The sequence below is a fragment of the Helianthus annuus genome, chromosome 9 (genome assembly GCF_002127325.2).
Source record: "Helianthus annuus cultivar XRQ/B chromosome 9, HanXRQr2.0-SUNRISE, whole genome shotgun sequence".
In the NCBI taxonomy this organism is placed as follows: domain Eukaryota; kingdom Viridiplantae; phylum Streptophyta; class Magnoliopsida; order Asterales; family Asteraceae; genus Helianthus; species Helianthus annuus.
The window spans coordinates 128,761,389-128,785,983 of NC_035441.2; the positions used below are offsets into that span (position 1 = coordinate 128,761,389).

Consider the following 24,595-nt stretch of genomic DNA (forward strand, 5'->3'; position numbering starts at 1 on the left):
CTAATAGACCCTAGTACATTGTAGGGAGTCGTGTTTACTGAGGAGATTTCGGTTACGAGTACTGAAGACGCAAAACTGTGAGTTCATGCTCCCCTTTTTTCTCTTAACTGTTTTTGGTTTTATAACTCTCGGGGGTGGAATATATGTTACGAATGCTTAAACGGATGAAATGCCTATGAAATGCACTATAAATCATGTGAGCATAGACTTAATATTGAAATGCCATTAATTCATGATTAGGGACGAAGGTTAGATCTAGCGGGTACGGCCGAGCCCCACTCATGGTACTTGTGACCACTTGAGTGCTTCGATGTCGCAGTCGAGGGAAATTGAGATAGTCAAGGGAAATTGACATAGTCAAGGGAAATTGACATAGTCAATATAAATTGACATAGTCGAGGAAATCGACATAGTCGAGGGAAAATCGACAAGGGTATACGCCTACTCATTACGAGTGCTCCCTATGTCCTCGCATGCCTTAATGTCCTTGTAAAACATTTATTTGGTATGTTCATACACGCTTTTCATACCTGTTTTCAAAGGAGTCTCTCAAAGGTTTACAAGTACTCAAACAAGACGCATGAACTCGCTCAACTTTTGTTGATGTTTTCCAAAATTACATGTATTTTAGGTGACAGGCTGGATCTTGGGCGCGGGTGTTGTTTCTAGAAGTAGGTAACCGAGGTTTGTAATACTCAAATTTTATGAATGGATGAACATCGTTTTGATTATGTAGTTGTTTATTATGATTGAATGCAATGTTATTAAACCAGTCACACATCATATGCTTCCGCAAAAGTCAGGGTGTGACATCGGTACCAGTAGTGGTATCCGTTTTAGGGGGCTATCGGTATGGTACTCAGTAGTGGTATCCGTTTTAGGGTGCTATCGTTACGGTACTCGGTATCCACTTCTCTTTAAATTGGGGAACCGTATTCTCGATACTGTTAATGATCTCATCCGTAATATTAACCATCATTACATGATCACAAACCAGGTTGTTAAATATTTGAACCGAATTACATAATCGGTTTCGATGCGATTTTAAAGCAAACCAAATCAGGTAATCAATTTTCAGTTCAAAGAAAGTTAACTCGGTTAAAACCAACATCCCAAATTACATTTTAGCCCAATCCCATTTATCCCAAATCTTGATCCATTTCGACTTATACCTAAACCACGGAACCCAAATTACATTTTGACTTTTTTTTGGGTACTTTTGTGCTAAATTCGTGTTCTTTAATTTGAATCCGAGACAAAACCGAATTCGAATTCACTTTTCGATTCGTTTTGCTAGTTTTAAATTTGATTTGATTTGGTGTGGACCGAAAAAATTTTCAAACCAGAGGCGGATATAGCTTGAGACAATGGGTAACCCCCGCTACCCTTTGACGCTTCGACAGTGGTATAAATTTTAGAAAAAATGATGTTTTTTCAATTTCACTGCCCTACAGAAAAGATTTTTTTTAAACTTTGCCTCTTGAAGTTCAAACTCAAAGAAGCCAAAACCCAAACCAATAAAGATTCCAGTCAGCAACTACCTCAAACACCTTTTATCATATGTTACTTTTTAAGGGGAAAAGTTGGAAACCTAAAAAGAAACCATGGACCATTGTTGTAATTTTCTTTAGTACATTATTAAACTTATTTTGGAGCTCTCTTTCGTCGTCTTAGATCTCACAAACTCTTTCTCCTGCACTTCTTTTCAACTGAGTGAAAGAATAACAAACAATCTCTTAAATCTGAAGATTTTCTATCAGGAAAAAAATAGGAATTACGTTAAGTTTAAATCCAAAGAATGACGAGTCACGATCAGCTGAAAGACCGGCTTTTGGAGCACGAGAACTGTCCAGGTTGTAAAGTGGATCGACAAAAACGAATACAAACCGGGCTACCTCTCAAACAACTCATTTTTATATGGGTCCTGATGTTATGTGTTGGTAAGTAATTCATGTTTTAATTTGGTTATTTACTCGTCTCTAATTTTCTGACCTTGTTCTTGTGTTATAACAAATAAACACATTACAAAATTTACATAATAAGCATATGATGTTCGTAACTATGTTAACAAAGAACAAGATGTAATACAAAAAAAAAATGATGGTAATTGCATCATCAAATTATACATACCACAAACACTTTATATTATGTATATCTACCATAAATCCCTCTAACTTTGGGAGATCCCAGTCCATCCCCTTTAGCTTTGTTAGCAACAACCATATTTTTGTTGAGAACTTGAAGATGTGTTTTTTTTAACGACCAACAGAATCAATCCCGAGCACTCTTGGGGCACCCACTGGACAAACGGAGTACTCCGAGAGTAACCCGAGTCCACCACCAACTCTGAGAGTAACCCACCCACAGGCATGACAGTGAAATTACCAGTAAAACCCGTTTGACTCAAGGATCCAACCCAAGTTTCCCTGGGTCTTCTATCATTGTCCACCAGTGACTCACTCTGCATCAAGTGAGAGTTGAACCTGCATCTCTCAAGAGAAATGCAATCCTTTCACCACTTGATCTAGAGATCATTGGCGAGAACTTGAAGATGTGTAGATTAGGATCTGAACCGATCAATTACACACAAATGAAAACCTTCCAAAAATGAATTCTGCACAAGTACTAACTTGAAGCTAACTTGTAAAAGTATTGATCAAAATCATAGTTACATATATATAAAATGTAGGTTTTTTCATAAATGTAAACATGAAATCAAAATCTTGATTTAACCTATCCCATCAATGGCTTCAATTAGGTGTTATTTTTTTCTTGGACGATAACTCACATACGCTTTAGTTTTACCACTAAGCTTCTATTTGTCCACCACAAGGATTTAACATTTACCAATTTAAAATCTAAATCCTTATTAACACCTTGGTACCACTAGTCTAAAGACCCTTTAATGTTTGATTAAGGGGCTGTTTGTTAGCCTCTGAATGGTCATTAAGAGGCTAGCTTTTAGTGGAACTATTAATAATTTTACCAATGAGAAGGTAGAAGAATGTGACATGTGATGATTTACCATTCAGAGGTTACCTCTTAACCATTCAGACTTGAGGTTACCTTTTATTCATTCAGAGGTTTTAAACCATTAAGAGATAGTATCTGAATGGTCATTAAGAGGCTACCAAACAGCCCCTAAATTAAATAATACGATATTACCAACCAAAATTATTAAATGATATTCATTCCTTGATTACGTTATTGCTACATTAGTCAACCAAAGCATGAGAAAAGAAAACAACAAAACAAATATTTTAAAGAGTGAATTGCAAGTTTTGTCCTTTATCTTTAAGGGGCCTGATATTATGCCCCTTAACTTTAAATGACACAACTACCCCTCACATGACATGCACGTGATCAACTTTAACTAGGAAAACTGACTGGGTTAGGCCCAAAGGGTAAAACGTGCTTGATTTTAATACATAAAGGACAAAACTCGTCAACTTTAAACATAAAGGACACCGCCTGCAAAGTGGCCTAAAAATAAAGAACAAAACTTACAATTCACTCTATTTTAAAATTTAAATACATTATTGCTACAGTAGTCAACCAAAACATGAGAAAAGTAAACAACAAAAATAAATATTTGAAAATTGGCTATTTGGTGATTGCGTAATTTAAAATTGGATTTTTAATCGATTAGCTCTCAAATCCTTTTTCATTTGGATACGAAAAGCAAACGAGTTCACAAGACACCTTTTTCGATGGTCTTACTTTTCTGTTCTTCGTTTTTTTCTATTGAATAGATTCTTCAAACCAATGAGCGGTCGTAGAAGGATCCATTTCTCATATTTAGAAAGAGATTAAAAAAAGATATCTACCAATTTTTTTAACACTAAATTTGGATTATTGACGGACATTATCATATCACTAGCGGAACTCCTCGATCATATCCATCTCTACTAGGCAATAATGCTCACTGGCGAAGTATAGAAGGGACAGGGAGGGGCGCCCGACCCCCCGAACTTTTCGCTCACTAGTGTTATATATGTATTTTTGTATAGAAATTTTTGGGTATATACGTTTTCGACCACCGGTTCTATAGAAATTTTTTGGTTTATACGTTTTCGACCCCCCCCCCCCGGTCATTCAGGTCAAGCTTCGCCACTGATAATGCTTATACACCAATTCATAAGGAAATCCAATAAATCTGGGAAAAACCCCCATTGTAGGAATCGAATCCATGACCTAATGGTCATAACTCATAAACCTTATTTCACCTCCAAGATATCACTAAGATATTTTTTATGCATATTTAGGTATAATTTTACTAAAAAAAACAACCTCTTTATAATAAATAAAAATAAATAAATCTTAAATTCTATGATTTAGGGACGGCAATCAAACCCGAACCCGATGGGTAAACCCGAAACCCGACACATTTGGGACGGGTTTGGGGTCGATTAATCGGGTTTGGGACGGGTTTGGGAATAGTTTTTATTTTTTTCGAGGGTTTGGGACGGGTTTGGGATTTAGTGATATACCCGTTTACCCGACCCAATTACCCGATAAAGTGTACCCGTTTATCCAATTGTATACCCGATATAATTTCTTTTATATTATTAATATGTATATATATGATACATCCATTTTTTACATATATATATATATGTATTCTATTCCGTATACATTGTAGTTATTTGATATATATTTTTATAATAAAAATACAAAATGTAACCGGTTAGTAGTTACCCTATAGATACCCAATGGGTTTTGAGATGAGTATACCCAACTAGTATTCTTTTTAAATTAACGGGTTTACCCGAAACCCGCGGGTATACCCGATACCCGATGGGTATTTACCCGCTAGAAACCGGACGGGTTTCGGGACGGGTGATACTAACTTGGTGATACTAACATATTAACTACTAACCCAATTATCGACATCCTAACCGTACGTCATTCAAAAAAAAACTTGGTTTGCAAATGGTTGTGCAGTGTTAGTGGAAGTTCGATGGGGACAGGACCGTCTCCGAAAATCACAAAAAAAAAAAAAAAAAATTGGCCTTGTGCGAGATGAAAATTTTGGGCCATGTTCGCAAATTTTCATGTATTATAAACCCCTCAATTATTTAATCACTAAAATTTATGTGAAAGTAATTTAAATAGTCATTTTTAGCTAAGTTTAAGTAGTAATTTATTAATTAAAGGGAAATATGTAGTTGACAAAATTAGACATTAAATGTCATATGTAGTTAACAAAAAAACCAAAAAATGAAGCCAAATAGAGAATTTGAAGACGCCAGGATTAGAAGCCGCGTCTTCTTGTTGTTTAAGCAAGGCAATAACCACCCTAACAAGAGCTTGTTTGTGTCATCTATCGATTCAGTGCATATATATTCTAGCTTATACAACGTAAATTCTATACAAAACTAAAATGATTTGGAACCTCGAAGGGTTTGGCCCTTGTGTCATCACCCACCCCTCACCCCCTCTAGGACGGCCTTGGATGGGGATGGTGATTGTGTGTACGATGGGTTGGTATGGGGAAGACAAATGAGTGGGGTTGTGTACGTTGGTCTGCAGATAATTGTTTGGCGATAGAGGTGTGATGGGGATGGTGGTGGTGGTGGTGGAGTGTTTGTTGTAATTGGTGGTGTTGATAATGGTCTTTGGATGAGGAAAAGAGAGATTAGATCTTTTTGTGTATGTATATATACACTTATAATAATTATAATAATAATAATATTAATAATAATAATAATAATAATAATAATAATAATAATAATAATAAGGGTTCTTGGATTTTAATAATCCTAAATTTTACCTATTGGCCGATAATAATCTCAATTTTAAAAATATTATCCAACGATCCTAACTTGTAAGAATTTGGCCACCATTGATTATTTTCTAACATAGGTGCACTTAAATTAATTAAAGAGTTTGCAGGTGCACTTGAATCTATTATCAGCCAACATGTGAAACTTAGGATTATATCAATGGGGGCTAAACGTTTATAAGTTGGGATCGTTGGAGGGAATTTTAAAGTTGGGATTATTATCGGCAACAGGTAATACTTAGGATTATTAAAATCCAATAACCCTTAATAATAATAATAATAATAATAATAATAATAATAATAATAATAATAATAATAATAATAATAATAATAATAGGTGAAATTATAACTTGTACATGAGGCACTTGTACCTGTACTGAAATATCCTTATAGTTAACAGATTTGGTTAACGACGTTAGTAACTTCACGTACTCATACTCTAGTAATTAATTTTTCTATTTGAACTCGGATGGTTAAAACCACTAAAAGACAGGGACTCAAAAAGGAATTCACTCTAAACAAAAACACTTTATCATATACATTTCGAAGTTTAATCTACACATATTGTAACTTATCATACGCTTTATCTTACACGTATTGAATTTTTTCCTACACATATTGAAAAATGTCTCTCGCCATGAATTAAGTTGTTTTGAAAGAAAAATATAATTTGATAATGGGTAATGAGTTTAATTTTGTTAGCTAATTTAGGGGAATACAATAAGTTAATTAATTTTGTAAATTCACCCACGTGCCCTTACAATAACATTAAATACATATTAAATGAACTCGAGTTCTTATTTAAAAAAAAATGTATACTTGAGCCCCTGGGATTTCCAATCCGCTTCAGTTTGCGTCCTTTTGACAATTTGAAAATAGGTGAATTATTATTATTATTATTATTATTATTATTATTATTATTATTATTATTATTATTATCAATTTGTAATAGGTGTAGGCTTCACAATGTTGTAACATGTGCTTTATCTTTTTTTCATGCATTCTTCACTTGTACAACATGTTTTTTTCTCTATTAGACCCTCACTATTAAAAAATTGTTTTGTTTATATTAATAAGTTGCATGCATCCATTTATATACTATTAATTGGTAACATTGTTAGGCATTAAAACTTTTATTTTTAGCTTATAAAGTTGGACATTGCTTTATGATAAAACTATGTACTATAGTATTTATTTATATAGATACTATTAATTGGTAAGATTGTTAGGCATTAAAACTTGTATTTCTAGTTTATAAAGTTGGACATTGTTTTATGATAAAACAATGTACTATAGTATTTATTTATTTATATACTATTAATTGGTAACATTATTTGGTAGGGATGAGCATGGTACCCGTTCAGTACCGGTACTGAAAAATGAGAAAAGTGGGTACCGGTATCGAATACACCGGCCGTAACATGGAGCTCATGTATAATGTTTAGGGGCTGTTTGGTAACTTTTGAATGGTTAAGTGATGAATCAGTAAGAGGTCTGAACTAGTAAATGCTTAAGCAATATGAGGTCTAAATTATTAAGAGACAGTATAATGCTTAACCGTTCAAAGACAAATGTCTGACCAATTCAGATTAGAGGTCTTAACCATTGAGACTCAGTATAATAATTAATAATTCAGATGCAAATGTCTGAACCATTCAGATGCAAATGTCTGAAACATTGAGACATTTACTCACGAAACAAATAGTATCAATCATTAGTGTTGAACCTGTAAAAGGCCTCAACCATTCAGACCCTTCTTAAGAGGTAAATAAACAGCCCCTTAATTATTAACTAACCCATGCCGGCTGAATTTGTAAGTGTCACACCCTCAAAATCCACCTGCGGAGTATCACCGCTTTGGAGCGTGACATGACCAGGATCAAGCCACCAATCATAGTGAACATGTAATTAATAAGTAAAAGTAATGTCATTCAACCACCAATATGAAAGGTGTTCAAAATATAAGTGTGTCATCACTGTTTAGCGGAAGCGTATAAATAAAACCCAACATAAGTAAAGTATGAAATGTCATAAAGTTTTTAACGAAACAATCATGATCCGTGCCCACAACGACCAGCTCCTCCCTTTGCAAGCTCCCAAATGTACCTATGGTCCTGCAAGGCATGTAACAGAAAGTCAACAACTAGTTGAGCGAGTTCACAGTAAGTAAGTTCGTTGCATAACCATGCGATGTTAACTAATCAGTTGTACGTTCAATTAGTGGGGGCTTCCCATGTTTATATACACTAGACTATTCGTAACCATGAGCGTTCTTCTTAACCCGAGAACATGAGTACGTACGAGGTTTACGTAGGCTTTACGTAAATGTCCTTATTTACCCGAGGACAGTGGTACGCGGGGGTTTACGTAGGATTTACGTAAGTGTCCTTCCTGACCCGGAAGACAGTGGTAAGTATGAGTTTACGTAGGTTTTACGTAAGTGTCCCTCGAATCCTGAGGACAGTGGTAAGTACTAGTTTACGTAGGTTTTACGTAAGTGCCCTGCCTAACTGAGGACGATGGTAGATAGTCTAGCAATAGCGTAGGTACGAGTAATTGTTCAATTCCAATATTCCAACCCATTCCCAACCCCGTGAATCCCATGCCTTGGTAGGAGTGTGAACTCACCTTGGTTTGCTCGGTATGCTAAGTATGTGCCCACAGTTAATCAATCACGTCCTAAGGTATGCACGTATACATAATCAGTTTGCATTCATGAGGTTCACGTAGTAACACAAATCAATGTTCACCAAGTAGTACATATCACCAACAACATCGTACAAGTCATGCATAGTATCTAACAGTCATTCATTAGTTAACTCAGTTAAGTTTAACAGAATAGTTAAGTTACTGTGCAGGTTATCCAGATCGGCGAAACACCCTTTGTTTCGCTGTGAGCCCCTTTGACGAAACACTTTGCTTTCGTCGTTCACATCCTTGGCGAAACACATACTGTTTCGTCGTTCAATCCTTTGGCAAAACACAGTCCTGTTTCGTCAATTACTCTTGGCGAAACACCCCTTCTGTTTCGCCGTAAATTCCGTTTCGTGAACCAGTATCAGTTACGTCAATTAATCAGTTACAGTTTACTGGAAACCCTAATCAGCCGTCGCAACAGGTAGCAATCATACAGGAAACGTTCAGTGTATAATCATCAACTAGTCAATACATGATTTTCAAGTTACTAAAACATAAGTAGATTCGTGACAGTTAACACGTATTTGATCCGTATTACATCAACCAGATTAACAAACATTAAACCGACATGAGCATCACTAAATCTAATTCCACCCATCACATAATCATATCATTCTGATCAGTTTATTAGGATCCCCAAATCAATCATCATGTTTCACATAAAATCACGTAACCTATCATGCCTAACGAATCAAGATTATTCTACCCATGTACACACATTCGTTCAGAAATCAAGCATACACAAACATGTATAAAGAAACCAAAGAATCAAGTAATCGCTTAAACAAGCACACAACTAACCGAGGTGGATGGTACGAAGGTTTGATCGTTCACAAGAGCTTGGGGGTACACAGAGCTGTCGTCAAATGCAGGAGAGTTCTAGGGTTTTGTGTTTGCAAAGATTGTAACAAATAACCCGTGACATGAGATAAATACTCGATATAACGTGTTGGGCCGTTACTGGGCCACGGCGAATCGGGCTCGGCGAAACCCTCCCCTTTCGTCGAGATTGGGTTGACGAAACAGGTCTTGTTTCGTCGTGACGTTCTTTGGCGAATCAATTTTCTGTTTCGTTGGGGTTCGTTCACGAGTTGGTAGTTTAAGTGTTTTATAATAATTCTCATGTTATATCAACCATCACATATATGTAACAATCACAATACATTTCATCATAATACAATATGTACCGTTACAAGTCAAACACAATATGTACCGTTACAAGTCAAACAAGTCAAACAACCAAACAGTCAAAGTCAACGTGCAATAAATGCGAAAGTGAAAGTCGGAAACTCGAGTTGTCACATTATCCCTAACTTGAAAGAAATTCCGTCCCGAAATTTAGCATGCGGTCACTGAGGAAGCTAGGTAAGTACATCGTTCACTGGTTTTCCTGGGGTGTCACATCATCCCCCCGTTGATTTGGAATTTCGTCCCGAAATTCTATAGTAGCTTCAGCCTCAGTAGTGGTTGCATGGTTTCCGAATAACTGGGGATACTTGAGTTCCATTTGATCTTCTCGTTCCCAGGTATACTCTGGGCCACGACGGGAGTTCCAACGAACTCGTACAAGGGGTATTCTGGTGTTCTTGAGGACCTTGACATCCCGGTCCGTGATTTCAACAGGTTCCTCGACGAACTGCAACCGCTCGTCGATAGTGAGTTCCTTCAAAGGAACTATGAGGGTCTCATCTGACAGGCACTTCTTCAGATTTGACACGTGAAAGACATTGTGAACTGCCCCGAGTTCTGTTGGTAGGTTCAGTCTGTAGGCCACTTTGCCTATTCTTTCTGTGATTTCGAATGGTCCGACATACCGCGGGTTAAGTTTGCCTCGTTTTCCAAAATGAACCACACCCTTCCAGGGTGAGACTTTGACTAGCACTCGATCCCCAACTTGGAACTCGAGTGGTTTCCTGCGCTTATCTGCGTAACTTTTCTGACGGTCACGAGCCGCCGCCATGCGTTGCTGTATCTGTGCGATTCGTTCAGTAGCATCAACTACCATTTCTGGACCTGTGATTTGACTATCCCCCACCTCTGCCCAACAGAGAGGTGACCGGCATTTACGTCCGTACAATGCCTCGAATGGAGCGGCCTGAATGCTGGTGTGGTAACTGTTATTGTACGAGAACTCCACTAGAGGGAGATGCTTTTCCCAGCTGTTGCCGAAATCAATAACACATGCCCGAAGCATGTCTTCTAAGGTTTGAATCGTGCGCTCAGACTGCCCGTCCGTCTGAGGGTGATATGATGTGCTCATGTCTAGCCGCGAGCCAAAAGCCTTGTGCGTTGCTTGCCATAGTTCTGATGTGAATCATGCATCACGATCCGAAATGATGGAGATGGGCACCCCGTGCCTCGAGACCACTTCCTTCAAATAGATGTCTGCTAATGTGGAGTACTTGTCCGTTTCCTTGATTGCCAAGAAGTGTGCAGACTTTGTGAGTCGATCCACAATCACCCAAATAGTATCGTTCCCACGCTGGGATCTAGGTAGGCCTGTAACAAAATCCATGGAAATTTCTTCCCATTTCCATTGCGGTATCTTGGGTTGCTGAAGTAGGCCTAAAGGTTTCTGATACTCGACTTTGACTCTCGCACAAGTCAAACACTTGCCGATGTAAGTTGCGATGAGGGCTTTCATGCTTGGCCACCAATACGTTGTTCTGAGATCGTGGTACATTTTATCCGACCCTGGATGTACCGAGTAGCGAGACTTGTGCGTTTCATCCATCACAAGTTCTCGTAGACCGCCATATAGTGGGACCTAAATACGCCCCGTTACATAGTAGGCGCCGTCTTCCTTCTGTTCTAATCGTTGCCTTGAGCCACGTAAGGCTTCAGCCCTTACGTTTTCTGGTTTCAATGCTTCTATCTGAGCATCTCGTATCTGTACAGGAAGACTGGATTGAATAGTGAGCTGCAATGCTCGTACACGTCTAGGTGTAGTATCTTTACGACTGAGGGCATCAGCCACGACATTGGCTTTGCCCGGATGGTACTTGATGGCGCATTCGTAGTCATTCAGTAGTTCAACCCATCGATGTTGCCGCATGTTTAATTCCTTCTACTTGAAGATATGCTCGAGACTCCTGTGATCGGTGTAAATAGTGCACTTGGTACCGTACAGGTAGTGTCGCCACATCTTAAGCGCGAAAACAACAGCTCCCAATTCTAAATTGTGCGTAGTGTAGTTCCGTTCATGAACTTTAAGTTGCCGCGAAGCGTAGGCAATGACTTTATCCCTTTGCATCAATACACAACCAAGACCCTGAATCGACGCGTCGCAGTAGACCACAAAATCGTCTGTGCCCTCTGGCAATGAGAGAATAGGTGCGCTGCAGAGCCTATCCTTTAGGTGTTGAAAAGCCGTTTCTTGTGTATTACCCCAACGATAGGTAACGCCTTTCTGTGTCAGTAATGTAAGCGGCTGTGCGATCTTTGAGAAGTCTTTGATGAACCGTCTGTAATAACCCGCCAAACCCAAGAATTGGCGTATTTCCGTTGGTGTACGCGGTGCAGGCCAGTTCCTGATCGAATCTACCTTGGATGGATCAACATGGATCCCATCCTTGTTTACCACGTGGCCTAGAAAGTGAACTTCACGAAGCCAGAAGTCGCATTTTGAAAACTTGGCGTACAGTTGTTCTGATCGAAGAAGTTCCAAAATAAGCCGCAAATGCTGCTCGTGTTCCTCCTGACTCTTGGAGTAGATCAGAATGTTGTCGATGAAAACAATCACAAACTTGTCTAAATAAGGCTTGCACACCCTGTTCATAAGATCCATGAAAACGGCAGGCGCGTTCGTTAGCCCGAATGGCATGACTAGAAACTCGTAGTGGCCGTAGCGAGTTCTGAATGCTATCTTAGAGACGTCCTCATCCCGGACTCTCAGCTGATGGTAACCTGACCTCAGGTCAATCTTGGAGTAGTAGCTCGACCCTTGTAACTGGTCGAATAAGTCATCAATACGTGGCAGAGGGTAGCGGTTCTTCACTGTCACTTTGTTTAGTTCGCGGTAATCTATGCACATCCTGAAAGTTCCATCTTTCTTCTTCACAAATAGTACTGGAGCTCCCCAAGGCGAAGAGCTAGGACGAATAAAACCCTTATCCAAGAGTTCTTGCAGTTGTTTAGATAGTTCTTCCAGTTCAGTTGGAGCTAAACGATACGGTGCGCGAGCTATTGGTGCTGCTCCTGGAGCTAGTTCAATCTGGAATTCGACCTGGCGATGAGGCGGTAGCCCAGGTAAATCTTCAGGAAACACCTGAGGAAAGTCGCGTACAACTGGAATATCCTTTAATCTCTTCTCTTTCGCTGATGCATCAGTAACAAGTGCCAAAATGGCAGTGTGACCCTTTCGCAAACACTTCTGAGCCTTCAGAAAGGAGATGATGCCAACCACGGCACCACTCTTGTCGCCTTGAACTTCGAGAGGTTCTTTACCAGAACGGGGAATACGAATGATCTTCTCCTTACACAGGATCTCTGCGTGATGTTGGGATAACCAATCCATGCCAATAACGATGTCGAAACTACCCAGAACTATAGGGATAAGATCGATAGAGAAAGTTTGACCAGCGAGGATAAGATTATAATCCTGAACTATGTGTGTGGCCTCTAGACTTTTACCGTTAGCTAACTCTACGACATGTTTGGTGTTTAAGGGAGTTGGTGCACGTTTTAACATTTGGCTAACTTTTAGAGACATATAACTTGTATCCGCACCCGAATCAAACAATACAGTAACATAAAAGTCGTCAAGAAGGAACTTACCCATTACCACGTTGGGATCATTCCTTGCTTCTCCCTGCCCCAACACAAATGCACGTCCCCTAGCTTCGTTGCCATTGTTGTTCCCACCGTTGTTGTTTCTGTTGCCTTGGTTATTGTTGTTGTTATGGTTTCGGTTTAACTGGGGGCAGTGTCTTTTGAAGTGACATTCCGCGCCACAATGAAAGCATCCCTTGTTGCCCTGTTGCGGATTCTGTTGTGCTTGCTGTTGCTGCTGATTCTGAGTTACAGGCCGTGGGCTCCTACAATCCTTGGCCTCATGACCCATCTTGAGACACCTCTGACAACGACCCTTGTTGCACTGGCCACTGTGGTGTCTGTTACAGTTGTTGCGCCTGGGGTGATTTTCGCGATAAACTCTCTGCCCGCGACTACCAGAAGACTGCTGACTGGGACTCTGGTAGTGGTCAATCTTTTGCTGCTGAACCTGAGACTGAACTATAGCTGAACCCTTACTGGAATCCCCATCCCATTTTCTCTTGTTGTCACTGGGAGTAGCAGGAGTAGCAGAAGTGGTAACGGTAGCAGTAGTGCTGATGCGCTTAGGTAGCCTGTTTTGTTCCACTGCCTGATCCGTGAGGTGATGAGCAAGACGCTGGATATCCTGGATATTATTAAGGTTAGCCGATGTCACATGGCTTTGAATTTCAGGTGCTAACCCCTTGAGGAACAACTCAATGCGCTTGACTGGAGGGTCCACCATAGTTGGACACAAGATGGCCAGCTCGTTTGACCGTTTCGTATAAGCTTCAATTTCCGACCCTGTCATTTTCAGATGGTAGAGCTCCACTTCCAACTTGTGGATGTCATCACGTGTGCAGTATTCTCGTTTAATTAGCTCCTTGAAATCATTCCAAGGAGTGGCGTTAGCAGCTGCCAATCCTAAAAGTTGGACTTGCGCATTCCACCAAGTCAGCGCGATTCCTTCCAGAGTACCAGTGGCGTACCTCACCCTGCGAGCCTCAGGGCATTCACACATCTCAAACACCGACTCGAGCTTTTCAAACCAATGGAGGAGTCCAACTGCTCCCTCCGTGCCACTGAACGTGCTTGGACGACAATCCATGAAATTCTTGAAAGTGAAAATAGGTTGCTGTGCGTGTTGACCTATTGTGTATGAATAGGACAAGGTTAAACACAAGTGTTGGTTTAGGAATGTAGGATCTAAAGATCCTAGTGTGAGTCACAACTGCAGGATATACTACCTGCTTGTGCAGCTGCAAGTGCCGCGGCAACTTGTTCGTTGATGAGAGCCGTCAACTGGGCTTGAGTCAAGTTAATACGTCTGGCCATGATCTTCATAGCAAATGTAACATAAGTGAGAGAGGTTCGCGAATAGTGCGATGACAGAAGAGAGTAAGCACACAAGTGTTCTCAAGTAATAATGAATAGTAGGCAATGTAATCTAGGCATACCATGAGCAAAGTTCTATGTAATTCTAGCATGTAGGCAATAAACATAAACCATATTACCTAGGATGTTGAGTCTTGCACGTGGAGCGAGGTGTCGTTGTGGATCGTTGAGAGCACTGTTCTGGTTATAGTCTGGTTTTAATAAAAATGCTTTCCCCATATTAAAACCAAGTTCTCTATAACCAATGGCTCTGATACCAATCTGTCACACCCCCAAAATCCACCTGCGGAGTATCACCGCTTGGGAGCGTGACATGACCAGGATCAAGCCACCAATCATATTGAACATGTAATTAATAAGTAAAAGTAATGTCATTCAACCACCAATATGAAAGGTGTTCAAAATATAAGTTTGTCATCACTGTTTAGCGGAAGCGTATAAATAAAACCCAACATAAGTAAAGTATGAAATGTCATAAAGTGTTTAATGAAACAATCACAATCCGTGCCCATAACGACCAACTCCTCCCTGTGCAAGCTCCCAAATGTACCTATGGTCCTGCAAGGCATGTAACAGAAAGTCAACAACTAGTTGAGCGAGTTCACAGTAAGTAAGTTCGTTGCATAACCATGCGATGTTAACTAATCAGTTGTACGTTCAATTAGTGGGGGCTTCCCATGTTTATATACACTAGACTATTCGTAACCATGAGTGTTCTTCTTAACCCGAGAACAGGAGTACGTACGGGGTTTACGTAGGCTTTACGTATCCTTCTTTACCGAGGACAGTGGTATGCGGGGGTTTACGTAGGATTTACGTAAGTGTCCTTCCTGACCCGGAAGACAGTGTATGAGTTTACGTAGGTTTTACGTAAGTGTCCCTCGAATCCTGAGGACAGTGGTAAGTACTAGTTTACGTAGGTTTTACGTAAGTGCCCTGCCTAACTGAGGACGATGGTAGATAGTCTAGCAATAGCGTAAGTACGAGTAATTGTCAATTCCAATATTCCAACCCATTCCCAACCCCGGGAATCCCATGCCTTGGTAGGAGTGTGAACTCACCTTGGTTTGCTCGGTATGCTAAGTATGTGCCCACAGTTAATCAATCACGTCCTAAGGTATGCACGTATACATAATCAGTTTGCATTCATGAGGTTCACGTAGTAACACAAATCAATGTTCACCAAGTAGTACATATCACCAACAACATCGTACAAGTCATGCATAGTATCTAACAGTCATTCATTAGTTAACTCAGTTAAGTTTAACAGAATAGTTAAGTTACTGTGCAGGTTATCCAGATCGGCGAAACACCCTTTGTTTCGCCGTGAGCCCCTTTGACGAAACACTTTGCTTTCGTCGTTCACATCCTTGGCGAAACACATACTGTTTCGTCGTTCAATCCTTTGGCAAAACACAGTCCTGTTTCGTCAATTACTCTTGGCGAAACACCCCTTCTGTTTCGCCGTAAATTCCGTTTCGTGAACCAGTATCAGTTACGTCAATTAATCAGTTACAGTTTACTGGAAACCCTAATCAGCCGTCGCAACAGGTAGAAATCATACAGGAAACGTTCAGTGTATAATCATCAACTAGTCAATACATGATTTGCAAGTTACCAAAACATAAGTAGATTCGTGACAGTTAACACGTATTTGATCCGTATTACATCAACCAGATTAACAAACATTAAACCGACATGAGCATCACTAAATCTAATTCCACCCATCACATAATCATATCATTCTGATCAGTTTATTAGGATCCCCAAATCAATCATCATGTTTCACATAAAATCACGTAACCTATCATGCCTAACGAATCAAGATTATTCTACCCATGTACACACATCCGTTCAGAAATCAAGCATACACAAACATGTATAAAGAAACCAAAGAATCAAGTAATCGCTTAAACAAGCACACAACTAACCGAGGTGGATGGTACGAAGGTTTGATCGTTCACAAGAGCTTGGGGGTACACAGAGATGTCGTCAAATGCAGGAGAGTTCTAGGGTTTTGTGTTTGCAAAGATTGTAACAAATAACCCGTGACATGAGATAAATACTCAATATAACGTGTTGGGCCATTACTGGGCCACGGCGAATCGGGCTCGGCGAAACCCTCCCCTTTCGTCGAGATTGGGTTGACGAAACAGGTCTTGTTTCGTCGTGACGTTCTTTGGCGAATCAATTTTCTGTTTCGTCGGGGTTCGTTCACGAGTTGGTAGTTTAAGTGTTTTATAATAATTCTCATGTTATATCAACCATCACATATATGTAACAATCACAATACGTTTCATCATAATACAATACGTACCGTTACAAGTCAAACAAGTCAAACAACCAAACAGTCAAAGTCAACGTGCAATAAATGCGAAAGTGAAAGTCGGAAACTCGAGTTGTCACAGTAAGCCCCAGCCGCAACACGGCGGAGGCTTACATCTAGTTAATTTTCAAAAGCAACACCTACCACCATCCATTACACCACACAACACCACCATCCACCATCACCTCCACCACACCACCACTGTCACCTGTAATTCTCCTTATTTGTGAGATACATTTCTTGAAAATTAAAACATAATTATAACATCACATATTTGCACCAACTAGATGATACCTTTTTTGTGTATACTATTCTGCTTGCATCAATAAAGATTGGTTCAAAAGATTGAAAACATAATTTTTATACGTACCTGTTTGCCATTTAGTTATGGCTTATACAGTTATACATGATGTACGTACAATACCTACTAAGAATTGTAGAAGATATGTTTTACTGTTATACATGTTCTTAAAAATATAGAAATTTTTTCTATCTTAAACCAAAACAACTTCTTGCAACTTGTGGAGCTTGTAATATATTTATCATGATGTCACATACCTGACATGCATCCTTTTATTATTCTCAGCGCTACCAATAACGTCCCTCTTTCCATTTCTTTATTTCATGGTTAGTATGTTAAATTATGTATATACTTTGTTTTCCGTTTTCCATATTATAACGTTTGGAATTCTTTATCTTGATTGTAATGTAGATGAGGGATTTTAAAATTGCAGAGAAAGTGGAAGACATTAGCTACTATGCTGGTTTTGTAGGTAAGCAAATTTTGCTCACTGTGGTGTTGTTTGTATCTGTGTTTTGAAAGCGTTTATGTTATATTTTTACTTGACAAACAAACGTACTCAATAATATCCCACTCGTAAAGCAGGGTCTAGAGCAGGGTAAGACGAGGGAAAACCTATGAGACCCCGACATTCCTTTTTTCTTTGTATGTTTTAGTATAATAATATAACTAGCAGGCTCGGCCTGGAGGGAGTGCAGGGTTGGCGACCGCTCAAAGCCCAAACTCCCTCGAGGTCCAAAACTTTTTTTAAATAAAATATTAATATTAAGTGTTTGTATACATATTGTTTCGAAATTGTTTACATACTATTAGTTGGTGCGGTGGCCTTCAGTTTGCTTTAAAAAGGCTTGCAGGTGTGTTATCAACGCACGTTCGAGTCTCAAGAATAATCTGCTCTGGTATTTTTGTTTGTTTTTTTATTTTTTGTTTTGTTTATTATTTAAGTTACATAAATCTAAAAACGAAACAATTTTTAATTAATAATTATTTAATTGTTTTTTTTTAATTTTTGATTATACAAAAACTAATGAAGAGATCACATTTTGGACATAATTGAGTTATTGACTTCATCTTATAGGACCCGTTTTATTTACTCGCTTCGGGCCCAAAATTTTTCAAGGATTTTTCGGATACGGCCCTGATAACTAGTATTAACCACCCATGCGTTGCGGCGGGGGCGAACACCAATGCCACACTACTGTCGGCGACCAGCAACACTGAAGTTGCGGTGTGTTAATGCGAAGAAATTTAACCGAAACGTAAACAATACAAGAGTAACTAAGTCGATATAGGACCCGCGCGTTATGATAAACATGTCAAACGGGAAAAAATAGACGACTAAAAAACGTTTAACCACACACGCACATTGTGCCGTGTTAACTCACAAAATTTAGAACGGAACGTAAAACAGAAATTTTCCAAAAAAATGAAAAGTATAGAGGACCAAAGTTAAAAGTAAAAAAGTTGTGAGTTTAAATTGCAAAAGATAAAAAGTTTTGGGGTTAAAGTAAAAAAATCAAATAGTTTTGGGTTAAAAGTAAAGAATCAAATAGTTCTAGGTTAAAAGTAAAAAAATCAATTTTTTTTGAAAAACTCACAAAGCATAAGGTATAACGCCTCTATACCTAAAAATGTTACAAATTAGTATTAGGTAATATAAGCGTAGTAGAGTGTTAGTATGCTATTGTACAATACCATTAAGCAAAAAAAAAACAATTAAGCATGATGTACAATAGCTTAATGCATACAACTGTTACAAATTATATCTATATAAAAGTAAAGATGAACAGTTTTGGGGTTAAAAATCATCATCATACTCAGTAAATCTCACCAATAGCAAAGCTAAGGTATGGTCTAAGGAAGGTAGATGTAGACAGCCTTACCTCTGCCGTAGGAATAGAGAGGCTGCTTAGTTTTGGGTTAAAAGTAAAGAATCATATAGTTTTGGGTTAAAAGTAAAAAAGTCAGTTTGTTTTTGAAAAACTCTCAAAACGTATAACACCTCTCTGCCTAAAAATGTTACAAATTATGGTATTGGATAATGGGTAATATAAAGCTCAGTAGAGTATTTGTACACCATTGTACAATACCATTAAGCAAAAAAAACAATTAAGCATGATATACAATAGCTTAATGCGTATAAGTGTTACAGATTATATCAATATAAATATAAATGTAAAGATGAAAAGTTTTGGAGTTACACAAAACTCATGCGCCTGCTCTTGACTTGCACGACCTACTTGAACGTGGTGAGCTATAAAAACTTGTACATGGTTTTATATATGTGTGTGTGTTTATGTGTAAGATAGTGTTCCGATGAATGAACCAGATACATGAACAACCCTACCTACCTTTCATGAATGAATAACTGCATTCGTTGATTGATCATCTACTAAAAGTATATCTCATATGCTAATCATTTTTGAAGGGTCTGCATATATGATAGGGAGAGCACTCACATCTGTCTTATGGGGACTATGTGCTGATCGATATGGTCGTAAACCAGTTATTCTTATTGGAACCTCAACTGTGTTCGTAACTACTTTAATAATTATTTTTTTCCTATTACTTGGTGAATATTTGTGTATCTTTTTCTCTTAGAGCTTGTAACTTTCATCTTCTTCAGGGTTATTTTCAACACACTTTTCGGTTTTAGTGTCAACTATTGGATGGCTATCACTACAAGGTTTCTTCTTGGCTCTTTAAATGGACTACTTGGACCTATAAGGGTAATCCTTATCTAGCATCTTATTCAATACTCATTTAATCTGTTATTAATTTTGATTCTCGGTCTGCTGATTGGTTTCTTATAAACAGGCATATGCATGTGAACTTTTCCGTGAGGAATATCAAGCTTTAGGATTGACATCAGTTAGCAATCAGGCCCTTTTCCTTTATATGATTTCCTATATATGGCATTAGCTTCAAGTTGTTGCATTTTTAGATAGTAGTTATTGTTTATCATACTTCATTATTATTTTTTGCATAGTTTTCTCACCTAGAAATTTATAAACTGAGTGATCTAATTCAGATTAGTACATCTTGGGGGATAGGAATGATCATTGGTCCAGCTTTGGGAGGTTTCCTTGCACAGGTTTATATCTCCAACTCTATGTTGATATGCTATATTTGAAAGGAAACAGTAGACTTGCTTTGTTTTTATCGAATATTTTACTATTTCCTTTCAATTTTGTGCATCTTTTGAAATCAAGCCTGCAGAGAAATTTCCAAGTCTAGTATCTTCAGATTCTTTATTAGGGAGGTAGTATTACCCTTTTTAACTTCTTTATTTTTCCACATTGGTGATATTATCTTCATTTTTGCAAATATTATTTTTATTATAGTTATGCAATATCTAAGATTTTGCAACTGTGATTTGTGATGCAGATTTCCTTACTTACTGCCTTGCCTTACCATCTCTACTTTTGCACTTTTTGTGACCTTTGGTGCAATTTGGCTTCCGGTACAGTTTCATGCAATTAACATTTCCTTAATAATTCCATTAATGTGTATCTTGATATGAGATCGCAAAGAAAAAACATGAATGATTTTGATTTAACGAAATTGTTGAGGATAAAATGTTAGTTTTTTCTGTAAAAAGAACGAGTGTCTAACTCAGAGCTGTAACTAATGCCCGAAAAACCATGGACTTAACAAGAAACTGAATATTAAGATATCATAAGAATCATGTAGGGTGTTTGTCATTTGACCTCTCTTTATTTTTGGGTACTTGCATCTTGTTTAATTTCATGTTCTTAACATGAATTGTTTTTGTATATTTTTTCTAAAACTGCAGGAAACGTTGCACTTTCACAAAAAAACTGAGGTGGAGTCTACTTCATATGTACCTGATGCCGAAGAAAATACAAATGCGAAAAAAGATTCTAATTTGATAAGCCTCTTTAAGAACTGGCCTTTAATGTCTTCTATCATTGTCTATTGTGTTTTTGCTCTCGAGGATATGGCTTACTCGGAGGTAGATTTGAAAATCTGATTTAGTTTCAAATCATAAATGAGCAATATCTACTTTTCTTTTGAAAAATCCATGTTTTTACTTGGTGATGTATAGTCAAGTAACATGTCTTCGAAAACCAGTCAGTCTAAAAACAAAGAATTTGTTGCATATGTCTGAACATTTTTGTTCATATATTTTACCATGCTTTTAAATGGCGATTCTACTATACATTTGTATAAGTTTATAAGTTCTAAAATGGTGTTGATTTTAATCATTCACAGATTTTCTCATTATGGGCTGTTAGCCCGAGGAGTTTGGGGGGACTTAGTTATACTACTGAGGATGTTGGCACAGTCCTATCTATCACAGGTGAACTCTTTAGAGTTGGACAAAACAATATGCAATACATAAGTTAACATGTGAAGGTGTTGGGGGAATTTCATAATTTGTTTTTTTATACTAAATTTAGGACACCATTATGATGATGAACTTGAATATCTGTTTGTTCTCAAAATGTCAAAACTTCATTACACGCTAGCGTTTCTTATTTGCCAATTGCTGAAGTTATATGTATTGACTTTTGAAACCATCATAACTTGACTTGTTACTACAACACAATCATTATTTTTTTCTAAAAATGCCAAAGAAAGTACCTTAGTTTGCAATAGCAAGCTATTTCGGGCACAATTTGACAGCTTAAGTGTAAGTTAAAAACATTTTTTACGCTTTTGATATCCACTAATCGATATGACTTGTTGTAGGGGTGAGCCTTCTCTTTTTTCAAACCGCATTATATCCAATGGCAGAGAGAATATTTGGGCCCATAATGGTAGTTCGCATGTCAGGAGTAAGTCTTTCTTTTGACTCATTTTTTGTCTACCAATTCCTCTACTATCTATTGCTTGTCTTCCCTTTGACTTTGGAACAAAATTTTTGGTTAGCGAAATTGTAATTTTCATTTGCTTTTCTGCATTTTTAAGGAGATTCTTCTTTTATCTTTGATAATTGTTGTACCATTTAATGTCAAGGTACCCAAATATCATAAAGGAGTTAATAAGAATCTGATGATTCGGTTAACACAACTATTTCTCGTGTAGGTTTTGTCTATACCTCTACTCGCAAGTTATCCGTACATAGCGATGCTATCTGGCTTCATGCTCTTCTTCACATTAAGTTGTGTTTCGATTGTGATTAATATTTTCACGGTAAGTTTTTTGGCGTTTAATATTGTTTCCTTTATCTAATTTACTCGATTAACTACCATTGATTGCTTCACTTAAGATGTAATTGTGAGGTTCACTTTTGATCTCATAAATAGGTTGACGAGGTAATTTTAGCCATTTAATTTGAAAATGTGATGATAGAGCTATATTGTATAGATAACAGTTCAAATTTGTAAAACTCAATAAATTTGTGTAAAACGGAAACCGCTCAACCACATGAATTTTGATTCATTAAAAAACTGGGTTACAAATTCTGCAATCATATGTAATTTTTTTATATATTTATGGAATTCACAAAATCGTTAAAAATTTGTTCTACCAAAACCGTTTTAAGCGTCTATGGAAGCTGGCTTACACATTATTATCACCAATTTTTTGAAGCTTGTACCAAAAGGTACATTGTATGAATCGATCTTTCAAAATTTACAGATCTGAATATTAACTTTTATCTTCGTTATAAGATGATACAGTTTCTTATTTTAACCAGGTGTCCATCACAACTGGGACCTTAATGCTGCAAAATAAAGCTGTGGTAATATTCATGGTTTCTAAAGTTTTTAATTTACTTTTCAACATTGTTCAAGCATATAGATTAACTTTTATGTTAAATCAATTGTACATGGATGACAGGAACAACGCCAAAGAGGTGCAGCCAATGGTATTGCCATGACTTTTATGTCAATTTGTAAAGCAGTTGGTCCTGCATGCGGGGGTGCACTGTGAGTGCTCATTTTTTTAAATTTAAAAAAAAAATCAATTTTTGAGTCACATCTCATGAAATCTTATTTCTGTCTTTTTCTGCAGTTTATCATGGTCTCAGAAGAGACTTAATGCAGCATTCCTTCCAGGTACATGCTCTCACTCAGTTGATATATCATACAAACGGGTCAAATGTGTCAAAATGTGCTGAAAATCATTTAATAAAGAAAAACTTAGATTATATTGTAACAATCTAACTGTTAAGTGTGTTGTACACATTAATAATCATCAAATTAGAAAAATGGATATTTAAACAAGCTTTTGTGCTTTTGTAAACTCCAGCCCATCTGACCCCCAGTTTGTCATCCATATGTAGAAAAAAAACCTCTTTACAACTTGTAAGAGAATGTTGTATGTAAAATCCCGATATTCGTTAGATTTAAGGGTTTGCTTAACTGCAGGCGACCAAATTGTATTTTTGCTCTTGAATGTGATTGAGGCAATTGGAGTTCTGTTGACGTTCAAACCGTTTTTGATTACAAACCATTACTAGTTGGGACATGGGAGGGCTCAAGTCACTCGACCCGTACGAGTTAAGATCCTTTCGTTTTTGTGTAATAAAACTGTAGTCCCTCGGTCGGTCGCAATTCATTCATGGACATACACTAATGTTAATACAAGTTGCTTGTAACATTGAAAGGGCCTTTAGCTTATTGTTGTATTGATTTTGTCTAGTTTTTGGGCATGTATTTGATGTAGTGCATGGTACGATAATGAAGATCAAACCCGTTGATTCTGCGAATACCCGTGTAGTTCTTCCCCAACCCCAAAATTCAACCCAAAGGGCACAGAATTTGAAGTGAAAATCAGTTTTCTCAAAATTCAAGTCTGATTGTTCAAATGACTAGGGCAATACATAAATAGAGACAGAAATTCGAAATGGGCCTAAAAAAGACAACGGGCCAAACACAAGCCCAAAAACAAAATGCCCAAAATACTTGAAAAAACATAAAAATCGAAAAAACTAATAGAAATAAGCGTTTTTTCGGCCTGGACGATGACCCAAACCGCCATAGGCGTTTGCAGCAAGATAGAGCTCGTTCTCCCGTTAGGGTTTAAGGGTTATGATTTAGGGTTTAGGGTTAAGAGATCCTAATTAGGGTTCGACGAGCCGGTTCCAACGCCGTTGGAATGAGTCCAATCGGAGTTCGTTTGAGTCGATTTTCCACTATTCCCCACTTTTTTAGTATTCCACAATGAACCACACACATATATTATCTTCCTTGTGTAAGATATAAAAATATGATTTTAATTCTATATTAAGGTAGTCACCATTTCTTTTACCCTTAAAAGTTAAAAACACTCCAGCCAACAAAAAAGTTGTAGGTTTACATCGGGGTTATAGGTATGTAGCAATTCGACTAGAAAGTTGAATCGTTATTGTGATTATAATTTTTAACTC

General features: G+C 37.8%; 1 protein-coding gene across 4 annotated transcripts; it reads left to right on the forward strand.

Moving 5' to 3' along the window:
* Positions 1-1,675: 1,675 nt before the first annotated feature.
* Positions 1,676-23,880, forward strand: LOC110937115 (protein ZINC INDUCED FACILITATOR-LIKE 1). 4 transcript variants are annotated; one of them, XM_022179523.2, is made up of 17 exons: positions 1,676-1,940; positions 17,542-17,582; positions 17,668-17,728; positions 19,685-19,787; positions 19,883-19,985; positions 20,074-20,127; positions 20,288-20,350; positions 20,469-20,518; positions 20,644-20,719; positions 21,053-21,232; positions 21,493-21,580; positions 21,973-22,058; positions 22,309-22,416; positions 22,922-22,966; positions 23,065-23,153; positions 23,239-23,282; positions 23,595-23,880. In XM_022179523.2, the coding sequence occupies exons 1-17, from the start codon at positions 1,799-1,801 to the stop codon at positions 23,684-23,686; spliced, it is 1,425 nt and encodes a 474-aa protein (XP_022035215.1). In that variant the 5' UTR covers positions 1,676-1,798; the 3' UTR covers positions 23,687-23,880. The 4 variants fall into 4 exon arrangements, with proteins under 4 accessions (XP_022035215.1, XP_035833477.1, XP_022035216.1 ...); XM_035977584.1 differs by having other exon boundaries at positions 19,703-19,787; XM_035977585.1 differs by having other exon boundaries at positions 1,785-1,940; positions 17,690-17,728.
* Positions 23,881-24,595: the final 715 nt, after the last annotated feature.